This window comes from Hevea brasiliensis, chromosome 16, assembly GCF_030052815.1.
Source record: "Hevea brasiliensis isolate MT/VB/25A 57/8 chromosome 16, ASM3005281v1, whole genome shotgun sequence".
Classification (NCBI taxonomy): Eukaryota; Viridiplantae; Streptophyta; class Magnoliopsida; order Malpighiales; family Euphorbiaceae; genus Hevea; species Hevea brasiliensis.
In genome coordinates this window covers 57,248,480-57,263,356 of record NC_079508.1, presented here as the reverse complement: position 1 = coordinate 57,263,356, position 14,877 = coordinate 57,248,480, and the positions used below count along the sequence as shown (strand labels likewise).

General features: G+C 33.8%; 3 protein-coding genes across 5 annotated transcripts; all 3 read right to left on the bottom strand.

The window, feature by feature from the left end:
- Nucleotides 1-152: 152 nt before the first annotated feature.
- LOC110669851 (eukaryotic translation initiation factor 6-2) lies at nucleotides 153-2,927 on the bottom strand. 2 transcript variants are annotated; one of them, XM_021831686.2, is made up of 8 exons: nucleotides 2,796-2,927; nucleotides 2,668-2,701; nucleotides 2,463-2,559; nucleotides 2,288-2,373; nucleotides 2,147-2,191; nucleotides 1,413-1,543; nucleotides 802-912; nucleotides 153-677 (listed from the first exon to the last, which is right to left on the bottom strand). In XM_021831686.2, exons 2-8 carry the CDS (start codon nucleotides 2,675-2,677, stop codon nucleotides 420-422), a joined length of 738 nt encoding a protein of 245 aa, XP_021687378.2. In that variant the 5' UTR covers nucleotides 2,678-2,701; nucleotides 2,796-2,927; the 3' UTR covers nucleotides 153-419. The 2 variants fall into 2 exon arrangements, with proteins under 2 accessions (XP_021687378.2, XP_021687379.2); XM_021831687.2 differs by having other exon boundaries at nucleotides 2,668-2,690; nucleotides 2,796-2,920.
- A 1,772-nt stretch (nucleotides 2,928-4,699) lies between these two features.
- Nucleotides 4,700-8,114, bottom strand: LOC110669843 (zinc finger CCCH domain-containing protein 1). The gene is made up of 4 exons (XM_021831674.2): nucleotides 7,880-8,114; nucleotides 6,593-6,722; nucleotides 5,634-6,463; nucleotides 4,700-5,045 (listed from the first exon to the last, which is right to left on the bottom strand). Exons 2-4 carry the CDS (start codon nucleotides 6,627-6,629, stop codon nucleotides 4,941-4,943), a joined length of 972 nt encoding a protein of 323 aa, XP_021687366.2. The 5' UTR covers nucleotides 6,630-6,722; nucleotides 7,880-8,114; the 3' UTR covers nucleotides 4,700-4,940.
- A 2,625-nt stretch (nucleotides 8,115-10,739) lies between these two features.
- LOC110669822 (plant intracellular Ras-group-related LRR protein 4) lies at nucleotides 10,740-14,415 on the bottom strand. Of its 2 annotated transcripts, none has more exons than XM_021831637.2 (4): nucleotides 14,088-14,415; nucleotides 13,077-13,748; nucleotides 11,654-12,567; nucleotides 10,740-11,558 (listed from the first exon to the last, which is right to left on the bottom strand). In XM_021831637.2, the coding sequence occupies exons 2-4, from the start codon at nucleotides 13,738-13,740 to the stop codon at nucleotides 11,412-11,414; spliced, it is 1,725 nt and encodes a 574-aa protein (XP_021687329.2). In that variant the 5' UTR covers nucleotides 13,741-13,748; nucleotides 14,088-14,415; the 3' UTR covers nucleotides 10,740-11,411. The 2 variants fall into 2 exon arrangements, with proteins under 2 accessions (XP_021687329.2, XP_057993900.1); XM_058137917.1 differs by lacking the exon at nucleotides 14,088-14,415 and adding an exon at nucleotides 13,889-13,950.
- Nucleotides 14,416-14,877: the final 462 nt, after the last annotated feature.

The window sequence follows — 14,877 nt, the reverse complement described above, 5'->3', positions numbered from 1 at the left end:
ATTCTAGCTCTGGGAAAGACCTAAAAATATAAGTTCATTGCTCCCACAGAAGGCACAGAAATACCACACTTCGAACATTCATTTAAAAACAGGCAAATGAAAACAGAAATTATATCAGTTCTTAACGCCAAATCAAAACAGATAAAAACAAGTGCAGAATGTTGTCTCATCGCAGTACTCATTGTTCATAGTTAGCAAGTGCTTGTCTCACCCATTAAATCCCATTTCAAGCATAGCATGGCATTAAGCCTTATACAGAACCTGCCAAAATAATCCAATTTCAAAAACTTCATCCCTTCTGTTCAGGACATAACATTTTATCCCCAAATATCAACATTCTTTAAGAATATTGATTACTTCAGCTTTATAAGACAAAATCAGGTTACCATTAATACATTTCACAATAAAACATAAACAACTTAAACATAGCTGTCGATTAATGATTTCCTCATCTCATCGACTATGGCACTAGGCTGAGCTTCCCTCAGTTTGAAAACACTCTCAATAACAGAGAGTTCAGTAGCTGTAGTATCTGACCCACAGAATGCTGTCCAATCATTCACAGTCATGCCAGCAGCTATCACTTCACTGCCACGGTTTACAGTCCCTGCCACCAAAGGCACCTGTAGGAGGGTAGAAAGTTCATCCAAGTCTTCAATAGATGTATGAGGATGGACCTGCTCCAACAAAAGTTAAGGATCAACATGATCAGCATACTTGGTCACTCCACAGTGTGTGTGTGTGTGTGTGTGTGTGTGTGTGTGTGTATATATCAGCTAGGGAAACCAAATCAATTCTTACCAAGCCACCTCTATTAGAGAAGGCACAGTAGCTGCCAACAAGAATATTACCAGCAATTGTCTGCCTAAAAACTTCTACACCAAGAACATCTGCAATCATTTCCTCTGTTTCCTGTTGACAATGGCAAATATCTCATATTAGGATCCAGATGATATTCATAGTAAACATAAAAATGTATAACAAGCAAGCAATGCCACAATGGTAAAAAACCGAGTACTCTAAGCAATCTGGTAATTTCACCCTCCATTTTCAAAAGTTATTGTCCATGAATACAGTACTTTGTTTGCTTTCTTTTTTGTGATCATACAAATGAATTTTATCAGTCATCTACACTTATTTCACATTGCCTAGCTTGTAGGATCCTCAGCTTAAGACACAGATGTGATCAAGTTATAAAATTTTTGAGTTAACAAAACAAAATTTACAAATAAATATAGCAAATAGAAAAGTTTTCCAAAAATAATTTTCAGAAAAAAATGAAATAAACTGATTATAACCAATAAATAAATAACAGGCAGGCACACAACACAAAGTAACCAAATCAAGTTCATTGCCATTAAAAAAATAAACATCCAACAAACAAGGATAGGGGAGAAAACCTGAATTCATACCCTGTCAAGATCTGTGTGTGTCAGAGCAACATGGTCATTGCAGGCTATACAATTTCCCAAGGCAGATAATCTCTCTTCAATACGCTGAACCACAACACCATCAGGTAGACTGTTTCTCAAATGTTGAAGTTCTTCAATAACAAATAGGAAAAATCATAAAAATGGAAGTTAAATAAGGAAAATAATATTAGATGGGAAAATATTAATATTAAATTCATTGAAATTGTTGTACAATATCCATATTAACAATTTAATTGTGTTACCATGACCTCAAACAAAGACCATGGTGAATTTAATGCTTCTTTGATGTGTATGAGCAAGAAACTTATAACCAGTGATTTCACATTTAATTCAAATTCTAAAGGAAAAAGGGTTGAAACCTTGTGCTCCGCCACACTAGGAAAAAACCACAAGACCTTCACTTTTAACAAAAATCAGTTCATAGTATGAAGAGATATTTCCAAGTTTATCTTTCAAATTAGGATAGCACAAGCAATCATTGCAGTTTGTTACAATCATAATTAATTTATAGGTTAATTACCAAACACCACCGACGTTTTTCATAACATACACTTTGGTGATGGCTGTTACAAAATGATAAATTTTGGTCCCTGTGGATTGTAAATGACTCTGCACTTTATCATAATACTTGCTATTTTGCTTTGAATTTAATGAAAACTATAGTAGCATTCATAAGAAACTCTGATAACAATTCCAAAAATGCAAATACTCACCTTGGTCAGTGGTGGTGTGGGGCAAAAGAAGCCCATTTTTGTTTCCTACAGTGGCAGAACCAAGAAGTTACAACTTGTTTATAGAGTAGCAAAATTGAAAATGATTACTGGTGGAGGTAAAACGAGAAGAGAAAAGCATACCAGCGCAAAGACGGCCAATAATCCTTGTGCCTGCAATGGAAGTTTTAACCACAGGGATAACATCCGCTAACTCAGTCTCGAATGTGCTTCATACAAAAAGAAACATGAAACATTCAGTAATTTTAGAAAGAAAAATAACCCTTAAAAGGGGTTTGGAATGCAACAAAGAAGAAACCTGTAGAAGCTTTCCGAGCCTCCAATGGCAACCAAACAATAAGCATTGGTGAGCTTGGAAAATACTCCAACCTCACATGAATTCTCAAACATAAGCCCTGCACAAAGTTAATGTACAAAAATAAAAACACAATAACCCATATATAATCCAGAATACAAAGAGTAAAATACTAGACTTGATAACAAGGCCAAGAAGAGGCACTTACTAGTGGCCATGATCAGAAGGAACCTGAGATAATCCTAACATGAAACAAACACAGAAATATGTAAGTATCTGCATACATCAAAGTTGGCTTAATCCCAATAGAAGAAAGTTCAAGATAAAGAGAGATACCTGTTTCGATAGCAGAGAAGATATCGGAAAGCGAAGGCCTCTCCTTCCTTCGATTATTGTTGAGATAATATCATAATAATTTACAGACAGACACCTGCCGATTAGGGTTTTAACATCCGTTTACATTATTCAAAACATACAACTCTACGATTACGATGTGTAACCTTTTTTTATATTTTCCATATATACCCTCAATTTTCTTCGCTAAATTCCATATATATCCTCCTATTTTATAACCACTATTCCATTTTTATATCCTTCCTAATTACATAATATAAAATTAAATAATTTTATTAATTATTCAATTTTACCCCTAATTTGTATGTGTGTATTTTTACTTTGAAAAGAAAAAAATACAGACCCTCTTTAATTTGTTACTTTCTTCAAGTTATAAATTCGATAAAATGTTTAATTGATTCATGAGTATAGTGCATATTAAATTATTTATATTTATTTTACTTTAACAATTAATATCTTAAATTATATTATGAAATATTTTAAACTCTGAAATAACCTTTTTCCCTTAGAAGATTATTCATGTGTAAAAGAAAATATTTATTTATTTGAGAGGAACAATGCTCATGAAAATTGCTCAATTCATAAGGTAACAAAAAATTACGAATATATTGCTCGAGTAGTTGTTTTTGTGGAACGATTTTCTTTGTTGTCTTCGATATTTATTTATTTGTATTTTATTATTTTATTATTAAATAAAGTATTATTAATCATGATTATTTACAAAATAAATTTTGTTTTATAAGAAAAAAAAATCATATAATCTCTCATTTTCTTTTCTTGAATCCCACAGTCAAAGTGATGAATTTTACTGTTAAAAAAAAGTCAAATTAGAAAAGAAATGTAAACAAACAATCCAATAATTGTATAAGAATTAAAAAAAATTAAAATAATTAAAGAAATCGACTAGAATTAAAGAATTAATTCTCATCACCTGAAGAGAAGCCAAGATCACCCACCGACCCAACCCCATAACTAGTTTTCGCTTTCTCCTCAGAAATCCGCTTGCCATACTCTTCACAAATTTCCATGCCCTCATTGGAAGATTTGCAGTTTCAGCCTTTATCTTGTAGGTATAGACCATCTCCATATTATTCTCTTCCTGGATGTTATGGAAGGACAAGAAGCTACAAGGAGAGCAGCATGCTGCCATCTCTCAGTTTCCCTTCCTTCCTTGCTGTATAAAATTGAATTGATATTTGATTTATAGGCTTCAGATCCGACTTGCAATCTTTTTTTTTTTTTTTTTTTAATTTATGGATGTAGTACATTGTATATAATTTGGTAGCAGCGCAAGAATTGCAGATTCATTTACTATGAGCTATGGAATTGTTAGTTAAGGCAGTTTTTTTGGTTTCTTTGGACCTTACAACTAGCCACCATTCATGGAGAATCCAGTGTTGGGGAATTCCAATTAATAAATTATAGCTTTGAGTAGATAAGATTCAAAATTGCCCTCAAACAGATGGCAGTTTGGAGGGCATGTGTATGACACGGAGTTAGTTATACTCTTGATTGATTCTTGAATGCACTTGTTTCTTGAAGCATTTTCCACAGACCCACACACCTACCTTCATTACTCATTTATTATCCTAATGAGGGCACGTAAAAATGGAGGAAAAAAGCTTTTCTTGGCGGGAAAATAAGGGAGGAAGTTTGATTCCTAGACCTGGACCACAATTATTGAATTTGTTAGTCAAATACAACGCCCTCATTGAATCTGTACTTGACTTCTAGGGCCCAAATGCTGTATGAAGGTTGCAACATTTAACAAGTATCAACAAAGCAGACTGATAATTTTGGGAGAGCTGGACACAAACGGAATGGTATTTGAGAAGTTGGAGAAAGACTTCACCCATCTAAAATTATCCAAAAGTGAAAATATTAGATAATTTAAATAAGGATTTTTGCGTAATTCATAAGCTATGTTGTAAGAAAGAGTTACAGGTACTAAAAGATTACATTTGTTAACATAAATAGTAGAGCAACATTAAAGCACCACTGAAAAATAAACTTCCCCTTCAACATTAACCTATGACAATAGAATTACTTCAAAATACATTAAAACGTGTTCGTTTTTCTCAAAAAAAAAAAAGTTCATGCCTCAGTGACTTCGGATCAGAAAATGTATCATTTACCCTCTGCAGCCATCTTTTTGCGTATTTCATGAGCTGTGTTGAAAATGCCAAGCGTAGGTTGGTTGCACACAAAACATTTCTTGTTCTTTGCATGGTGCTGTGAATCAGAATGGGGAAATAGATCAATTTACAATCACAAAAAAACATTTAACACTTAAATAATAATTCAAAATGCAAAGAAGAGATTTTATGACCCGCAGCACAAGATAGAAAAGGCTACCAAATATGTAAGGTTTGGCAGTACTTAGGACAAGGGAAGTAAACCTCTAGAGAATTCCAAATTGCTACTTGTTAGTTCTTACACATCTATAGTAATATTCTGAGGGTATGATTGGTATTTTACTTTTCTTATTTTGGTGATTGTTGTCCAATGCTAAAAAATTGTATCTTGAAAAAAAAAAAAGAGACTTGCATCTTTGTGGCTTTCACTTATCGCAACTTGTTTTTCTCCCTTAAGAAATCAAGTAACAAAAATTTATATATATATTAGACAACGAAAACCAAAAACATGGATACTAAACTGCCTCTAGACAATTGCCCCATTTTTTTTCTGAAGGAATTTATCTCTTCTTGCTGTTTATTTTTGAATTATATATTCTCTCTCCCTCCAAAACCATAACTCACACACACATTCATGCACACAGCACCACCTTCAAAGCACAATGTTCATGGAAAAAGTGCTCACCTTCAAAGCACAATGCTCACAGAAGTAGTGCTTGCATTTAGTCACAACAGGATCCACAAAAGGCTGCCGACAAATGAAACATGCAAATGGCAATGAATCATCATCATCATCTTCTTCTTCATCACTCTGTTCTACACCACCCTCATCCTCTCCCAAAGCCAAATTTCTCTTCCTTATCTTCTCTGCCTCTTCCCACTCCTTCTCCAGCTGCCAACCAGGCTTGTAATCCCCTCGATCATGCATGAATTTACATGCATCTCCATACCCACAGTAACCGGTTTCTTTGTAATCCTTGCAAATGTCCGGCTGATAATCAAATCTTGCTGACACCCTAATATGAGCAGAGGCCCTAAGAGGCCCATGAACTCCACCCGCTTTTTCACTTGAAATTGTTTGCTCTCTTCGAAACCCAGCTTTATGATCAGTATACCCATGAATTCCTTTATACAGCTTTTCGTTACCAGAGCTTGGATTTTTACCTTTCAGAGCCTCCTCTGCATGCTTAAGAGCTCTCTCACGAATGGCCCGAGCATCTTTTGAGAACTCAGTTTCAGTTTCTAGAGTTGCTGTTGCTCTACTATCATGTTGAACTTGAATTTCCTTTGAAGACTCAAACTGAAAGATTTTTCTATCAGATTCAACATCTGATTCAGTGGACATTGAACTTTTGGAAGGTCCAGAGGAAAAGAACAACTTATTGTCGGGTTTTGGGGCTTTTTTCTGATTGTGCAGCAAAGAGCTTTCATTTTTTGAATCCTCATCTTCATCTTCCTCAATTATTCTCTTTCTAATGTTCTTGTTCTTCAGAGGCTTTCTGAAAAAATTACACACTGCAAATGCCAAAGACATAAAAAAATTGCTGCTAAGCTATTGAAATAGCAAAGAGAAACAATGACAACAAAGGAAACAAAAAGAAAATCCAAACAAAGAGATGAGTTTTAAGGATGAGATATATATACCTGGTTCAGGCTGTTGAGATTCACCAGAATCTGCCATATTCAGAATAGAATGACAAAAGATATCAACTTCTCTAATCGAATAAGATAACTTGGAAGGATTATTTGCTCGGAACAGCACACCCCTTATTCTCTGAAAACAGGTGATAAATAATGTCAGTCCCAAACTGAAATAGTCGTCTTGGCTTAAATGAGAACACACATATAATGCAAATGGATATACTAAATAAAACAGTAACCAAAAAGGAGTATGTAGTTCATAAATATTTACAGCATTGCATTGGGACAACAGATACATAAAAAAAGTTTTATAAAACTTTGATTGGATAGAATCAAATATGGCATTAAAGAACTCTTGCAATATAAAATATAATAGCATTGGTCAATATAAAATGACAAACACACAATAGTAGTAAAATTGTCCAAACGAAAAAACCACAGCAACCTAAAATTTCTCAATGGCACCATGCGTAGAAATATATTGCCTTTAATTGGTTTACAGATGCTGTAAATAATGTTTTGGTCTTAGTCACAATTACACAAGTCATTGATTGAACAAGTGGTCAACGAATTGAAGCTAAAACAAAAGACTAGAAGATGCAATAAAGTAACTAAGAATAAGAAAATACAATATAGAATGATTAACTCAAAGAGCAGAGAACAGTGAAGCCAATGTATGCGGCTTCCAAACATACAAATTCTAAGAGAAGATGCAGAAATAAAAGGCAACAGAGCAAAATTGAAAGTTATAAAAACTAAGCTTTACAGAGGAATGGAAACAGACAAATTCAGGGCAGGTATGAAGGATGCCATTAGTCCAACAGCAAAGGAATATGCGTATGATGGGCTTTATAGGATCCAGGAGTCATGGGTGGAAAAGGATAAATCTGGTTGCAATATATTTAAGTACAAGTTGCTTAGGTTGCCTGGGCAGCCAGGTTCTTTTGATGTTTGGAAATCAATTCAGCAGTGAAGGCAGGAAGGGTTTTCTTCAAGGGTTGGTTTAATTCTTCCAGACAAATTTAGGGCAGCAAATTGAAGCACGATCTAGGAAGATTGAGAAAACACACTATTAAGTTGAACAAATAGCATTTCCTAAAAACAATCAGGATAGTGAATGGATAAAAAAGAAGAGAACTGAGCTCAGTATTTGTTATTGCAAACGACAGAGTAAGAGCAAAAGGAAAATTAAAAACCAATTGAACTCAAAAGAGAAGTTGAGTTTTCAAATCCAAAAGGCTAACTAAAATCACTGAAAAAGACAATAAGAAATAGAGTTTCATGATTTACCTTAATAATCGAAAAGAAAAGTTAGTGAGATTTTGGTGAATTTTTTTCGCTTCGTCGGTGTAAGTAGCGAAATTCCGGTGATATCTTCGGCCGTCGATAAACTCTCTCGTAGATTTTGAGATTGAGCAGGTGGCTTAAGAAAAAATAGGGTTTTTTTTTTTTTTTAATATCCAAAACACAATAAATAGGTGTTGATGTTGGCTAGAAATCACATAATTTAATTACCATGATTTGGGGTCCGTCCATCGTACAACCTTACACAATTATCTACGATTTCTATCGGCGGAGTCGGTTGGGAATTACTCACATCACATGCACACACCCAACCAATCAAAATGCGCCGCGTCAATTAATGCATATTTTCCTAGTCCGTTAATGAATATTTTCAGGTCCAATCAGTTTATAATCACGTTAATCATTATCCTTTTATTAATTAAAAAAAATTAATTATAAAAAAATTCTAAATTTAAAAATTTTTATAATTAAATTCATAAATCAATATAATTACCGATTAAAATTTTATATTTAATTGATATTTTAAATTAATGATGATAATTAAAAAAAAATTATTAATATATTTAACAGATATCAACGTCATTTACCATACTATTACTAAAAAACCTAAGTTAAAAATTTTAAATTTATGTTAATTAAAAAAAATAAAATTTATCAATTTTTATAATTAAATTTTAAAATTTACATAATTTTAATTAAATATTCATATTTTATTAATATTTTAAATTAATTATATTATCAATAAATTATTAGTATAATTCAATAAACTAAAAACTATAAACCAACATACATACTCAAGCCAATATTAAAAAAGCTTGTTCACTGTAATTATACATATACGTAACAACATAATACAATATTAGAAATAAAGAAAAATAAAATAAAATTAAAATTTTCCTCATCTGCACAATCAATTCTTTTTTTAAATGCACTATTTCATCCTTTAATTTTATTTTTTTGAATTATTGTCAACATTTCAACTCTATTTTGTATATCATTAATCAGTGTAAGTAGCATTGCTCCTTAAAAGTATTTATTTGTCGAAGTAAATATGTAAGTAGACCATTGTAAAGTAGATTAAACCACTCGAAGAAAAAATAATTATTTCTCTAAATCAATTACTCATTAATATCAATTACCAATAACTCATAAAATACAGCTCCAATTAAAACATTCAAAATAAAAATTACAACAATTACTTGTCAAACACCAAATACTAATTGTTTATTGGTGGTTAAATCAATTTGAGATATCAATCAAATGTGAGGATTTAATTGATAATTATATAAATTTCAGAGTTTAATTATAAAAATTGATAAATTTCATGATTTTTTTTGCAATTAAACTTGATTTGAAATTTTTGATGTAACTTATTCAGTAATGATATGGCAGTTGACATGGAATTCTCGTTAAGTATACTAACGATTTGTTGACGATCGCATCAATTTGAAACATCAATCAAACTTCAAAATTTAATTGATAATTATGTAAACTTTAGAATTTAATTATAAAAATAATAAATTTTAAAATATTTTTATAATCAACCCTTAAAAAAATATGTGGAAAACAATTTTAAATTTAAAAAATTAATTTTTTTCTCAACCAAAGTTAAATCCGCGCTTCTAGTAGAAATCTATAGCACATCCTAATTTCCAACCTTAATTAATATACCTTTACGTAAGTAACCCATTTCCAAATCTTTCAAATCCTAATATCCTCTCTCAGTTTTGCCCATTGCTTAACCGTCCCTCCCTAGTCCCTTCTTTAAACAAGTCTCAGTAATGGAGAATCAAGTGCCATGAAAAAACTCTTGCATTGGAAACCCAGTTTGCCATTACAGCACTACCACCTCTAATGAATTTTATACACGTCTCCCACAATAACATACTGACGCCCTATTTGACATTGCTATTGAAATTGTTATTGAGACAATAACTTTTTTATATATACTAATTAGAAAATATTAAAAAATAATTTAAAATTAAATTTAATAAATTTTAATTATAAAAAATTAAAATAATAAAATTATTTTCTTCAAACTATTTTTTTTTAATACTTATAATAAAACTTTCATTTAAAAAAATAATTTTAAACCTTCAAATAGAACGCAAAATAGGCACGAGAATATTTTATAGTAGGTTTCTTTTATAATGACTTTTGTAGTGATTTATGGCAACGAGGTGATTGTCGGCAGCCACCAATTGCAAATTCTAATATAGCAATGGACTACAAGTTTAACCAAAATGTGACTAATCAGTGAAGGATATGAAACAATGTCATCTTTAGGACATTCATATGAAGAGTATAAAACTACTGACTACTCACAATATATATGTTCTAAATAAAATGGCATGCTTCAGTCAGATACTGGATAGCCAATTTCCAGTGCCTCGCTCAAACGTATTTAACGAATGAACTAAGAAAATAAAAATTGATCCCAAGTTCTAGAAGGAATATAAGATACAAAGTTGTAAAGGAAAGAAGGAAAAAAAAGTTTTACCTTGCAACATTTTTCACTACTTAAAAAGAGTTAAAAAATCAAAATACCTCCGTATTACGACCCTTCCAGCAAGAAAGCAAGGTCATATTGAAGCATAACAATTAACAAATGAAAAATTAATGATTAATAATTAATTGATTTTGCCTTCCTAGGCCATGTAATGTCTGCTTACATCAATTGCATTTCCATCGTTTGAATGCGTGGTGGAGAAATTCACCCGTCTACATTGAAAAGTTGACCATACGGATTGATAATTATCACTTGCAAAAAAACTTTAAAACAATTTCAACCATTAATAAGACAAAATCACAAAACTGGATTCTAAATTCTATTGAATCTAAAATCTGATTCAAAGGAAAGGGATTATATTGAAGTGGTGAAAACAAAAACTCAAGTCAAACTTCACACAACAATGATGGACACAGAGAACAGTATATTCTTCCCCTCCTATCTGCCGGCTGAATTGTACACCTCATTACAGTTCAAGAACAACAGTTACAAATGCAGTAAAATTGTTAGCAATTAATACAAAATAATAAATAAATAAAAGGGGGACAAAAAAGTAAAACTACAATTTGAGAAGCAAGAGTAAGAGCCATGATTTACAAACCGAGTCCCCTGTTTGATTGATAGATTTTTAGTTGCACTAGGATCTCTGCTTTATAAACTGCCAAATCCCTGTAAGAAACACAAAAAACAAAACAAAAACACACGAGTCTCTTGCAGCATGACTTCATCAAAATTTGCTTTAGTAACAGCTGTGCCTTGTTAAAATTCTGCTAACCATCCCCCAAGAACACCACCCCCACCCCCCACCCCCCCTCTCTTCTTTTCCTTCCTCTGTACAATCCAGCCTAACCATTGTCTAAAGATTCAAGCAAAGACCCTAGCAAAATCTTTATGATACTTACAAAATATCGTGATTCTAATTATATTAATGAATTGGACATGATGAAGATTTTCCAGCAATTTACCCAACATAAAGGTCCTGTCATAATCTTGTTACATTTGCAGCAATCAAGCTTTCACATAGTCCATGCCACTGCGCTTCCTTTTGTTAGACCTCGAAAAGAAGCAGATCTGAGCCCAACTCTTTTTCTGCTTCATGGCTCGTGTCTTGACATCCCTCTTTTCAACAAGCTCAACCATGTATTGAACAACAGCCTGAGCAAAAAATAAATCAATAAAATAAAATAAAAAAATCCTGAGATGGAGTGAATCATATTCTACTTAAATATTGAAGGCAGTAGAGACTTTACCTGAGCACCTTTGTCAGCTATATGTCTTGGTGGCACTTCCAAAGGATTTTCTTCTACACGTAGGACACGTAGTCGTGTTAGCATCCGGAAAGAGTCTGGAAGGACACGTATCTGGTTATTGCTAATATCCAGCTCTTCAAGATTCTCAAGGTTCCCAATAGATCTTGGTAGGGACTGTAGATCAGCAAAATTGTTTCCTATATTCATCTTGACAAGTGAGGTGGCAAAACACAAGCTCTCAGGCACCGACTCAAGCTCGTTGAAACTCACATCGAGCTCCTTCAGGTTTGATAGCGATGACATAGTTGTAGGTAGCTGTTTGATGTTATTATAGCGCACAGACAAAACCTCTAAGGTTTCTATCTTTCCTACAGCCTCTGGGAGTGCCTTAAGCCTGTTATAATCCGCATGAAGCTCCCTTAGCGAAGAACATCGACCAATTGTATGAGGAATTTCTTCAATATCATTGGTCTCCACATTTAGCTTCTTCAGGCTAATAAGTGAACCAATCGATTCAGGGAGCGAAGATAGCCGATTTGAGCTCAAATCAAGCTCTTGAAGTCGTACCAATCTGCTAAACGTAGAAGGCAGAGATGATAACTGGTTAGCCCTCAGGTCCAAAAAAACTAGGCTAAGAATATCTCCAATAGATTCTGGGAGTTCAGCAATTCTGTTAGAATGCAAATCCAGCTTTGTCAAGGACAAAAGGCCTCCAATAGTGGCTGGCAGGGCCACTATCCTGTTCTCAGACAAATCTAGTGAAACCAAGTTTGACAACTTGCCTATTGAGTCTGGTAGCCATTCAATCTGATCTATCAATTTGTTTTGGAGATTGAGATCTCTAGTGTTTTTCTTGGCAGAGACTTCAATTAAACTAGCAAGCTTTATTAGACTCAACTTGTCACCATCTTGACCTACAAAATTTGAAGTATGCAATCACATCAGATTAACACTATTTGGGAGAATGAAAAGTAAGGTTTTTTTTAAGTAGAGTTCATTAAAATAAGGTTTTCCATGCTTTTAAAACACTGTAACTTTTTCTTGTTTGGAAGGAATGGAAAGGTTTTGAAAATTTTTTAAGGATTTAAAAAAAAACCTCATCAAGACACCACTTTGGAGGGTTGAAAAATGGAGATGTTTTGGAGGTTTCCAAAAATCTCAGAAAACCATACCTTATAAAGCACAGATTCTCCCAAACATAAATCTATGATTTAAAACCTTAAAAAACCAGTGAAAAACAGCAGCAGTACATTAATAACGCAGACTGTGCAATGGACCCATCAAAGATCTAATTGCCCATAATTCAAAAGAATCCTACAATGCTCATCCTGCATTTTGAACTATGTAAGAACACACACACACACACATATATATATATATATATGAGGAGCAGCAAATCAAAAGTTGAAGAAATGAAGCACACCAGTAGTAGTTACAGTAGTTTTTAGAGTGGAATCCACTATCTGGGGCTTAGACGAAATGCCAATTCCATCAGAGTAAAATGACGACTTGGCTTTCTTCACATAACTATCATCTCGGGTAAAAAATTCCGCAGTCCTCGCAGGGTTTTGCTCAGAATAGTACAAGTTTGAGGGTGCAGCAACAGAGGATTTGTTAACGGAAGTTAGCGCACTGGCGCTAGAGAAACTGCTGCTAGAAACTGTGGAAGCAGAGCCGTCAGCATAATTGGAGTACGAAGAAGGGGACACGGTTGAAGAAGAAGAAGAAGAAGGCAAGCATTTGGAAGCTCTCTGGATAAATTCATCGAACAGAGCATGAACACTTTCGAGATCGAGCAATTTCAAAGCCTCCCTCTTCTGCTCCTTGCTCTGGAAATAAACCAAATTCTTCTGCATCTCCTGCAAGATTGTAAAAAGCTCTTCCGGTACATCAGGGCTCTTAGTTTGCCTGGAAATGGATTCAAGTCTCGCCTGGTCTTCTTTGTCAACATTTTGAATCAATGCCTTGGCGGCTTCCACCTCGTCGATCCCAGGTCTCGTCGGTAACGATCTGTGAATTCTCATGATCTCCTCGACGGCCCGATAAATAGATCGAATAGACGACGTCGTATCCATATTTCCTTGCATTCAAATTCCTAAATCATTCCAAAACCAATTATTAGAGAATTCAATTTCACTGTTGTTTTCTGGAAACGAGAAACTGAGATTGAGATCATAAAGAAGAAAAACAAAGTTAAGCAAAAATTTAATAAAATAAAAATAAGTGAGAATCTACTTCTGCGAGTTTCTAGAACCCCGGCTAAAAAGTGGATAGAAGAGGATCCAGAGTATCTCCACCAGCCAATAATTAGTACACAGTAGAGAACAACAAGAACGGTATTAGAGAGAGAGAAAAAATTTTCAGTAGCATAACTACAAATTAGTACACGTAGTAAGAGCAATTAAGCAAACAGATTTGGAGGAAATGAACTAACCTCTCTTGCTTTGCCTCCAGAATAGAATCCGCCAATGTTAATTAAAGAAAAGAGAAGAAAAAAATTGGGAGAGACAGAGATAAGGACTAAGGGTTTAAGTTAGGTAATTATAAAGTGAGTAAAGATGTTGGCCTGAAATCCAGAGTCTCCTGCGTCGTCTTCTCAGGAATCCAGCTATTCCCTTCCCATGATACTATGCTTCTTCTCCTCCTCCTCGCACCTTGCTGTTGTTTGGCGGATTCTGATTTTTATATTTTTTTCCTTTTAAAGAAAATTTGATTAAAATAGAAAAAAAACCACGAAGTCGATTATGAGTTATGGCTTATTGGCTATCAAACGGAAAATTAAAAAATAAAATTATACTCGCCATCCTCTTGTCTTATTCCGCTTTCTGTTTCCCAATTTCCACATTTACCCCTACATGGAAATGGTGGAGACCACAGAGAGTGTAATTCGGCGGCTGGAAGTAGGGCAAAATGGTCAAAAGGGAAAGAAAAACCAGGGTGGATAACGGAGGTGTGGATATTCTAACTTGTGAATAAGGGGCAAAAAGGTCAAAAGGGGGCCGTCATTTTCTAAAAACAGAAAAGGGAGGGGTTGGGTGTGGGAACAAAGTAAATGCAGTGTCCACATGTCGACGAAAGGAAACGTGACACGTGTGAGTGAATAAAAATTTTAATAAAAAAGCAACTGTCCAATCCAACTGTAAACAGCTGGCAGTGCATCTCACGCCATAACCGTTTTTGCCCATATAAAAAGCGAAATGGTAAATTGATGAGTGAAGAAGATA

Bases quoted from the DNA above. Each gene is read 5' to 3' on its own strand.
- LOC110669843 (XM_021831674.2), bottom strand. From the start codon at position 6,629: ATGGCAGATTCTGGTGAATCTCAACAGCCTGAACCAG. The intron at 6,464-6,592 runs GTATATATATCT...TGGCATTTGCAG, and splicing joins ATCTCAACAGCCTGAACCAG to TGTGTAATTTTTTCAGAAAG. The intron at 5,046-5,633 runs GTGAGCACTTTT...TCTGATTCACAG, and splicing joins GTGAGCATTGTGCTTTGAAG to CACCATGCAAAGAACAAGAA.
- LOC110669822 (XM_021831637.2), bottom strand. From the start codon at position 13,740: ATGCAAGGAAATATGGATACGACGTCGTCTATTCGATCTATTTATCGG. The intron at 12,568-13,076 runs GTGTGCTTCATT...CAAATTTTGTAG, and splicing joins AACTACTGTAACTACTACTG to GTCAAGATGGTGACAAGTTG. The intron at 11,559-11,653 runs GTAAAGTCTCTA...TTTTTTGCTCAG, and splicing joins TAGCTGACAAAGGTGCTCAG to GCTGTTGTTCAATACATGGT.
- LOC110669851 (XM_021831686.2), bottom strand. The intron at 2,374-2,462 runs GTTTCTTCTTTG...TTTTGTATGAAG, and splicing joins GGCTCGGAAAGCTTCTACAG to CACATTCGAGACTGAGTTAG. The intron at 678-801 runs GTAAGAATTGAT...TTGTTGGAGCAG, and splicing joins TCTCTAATAGAGGTGGCTTG to GTCCATCCTCATACATCTAT.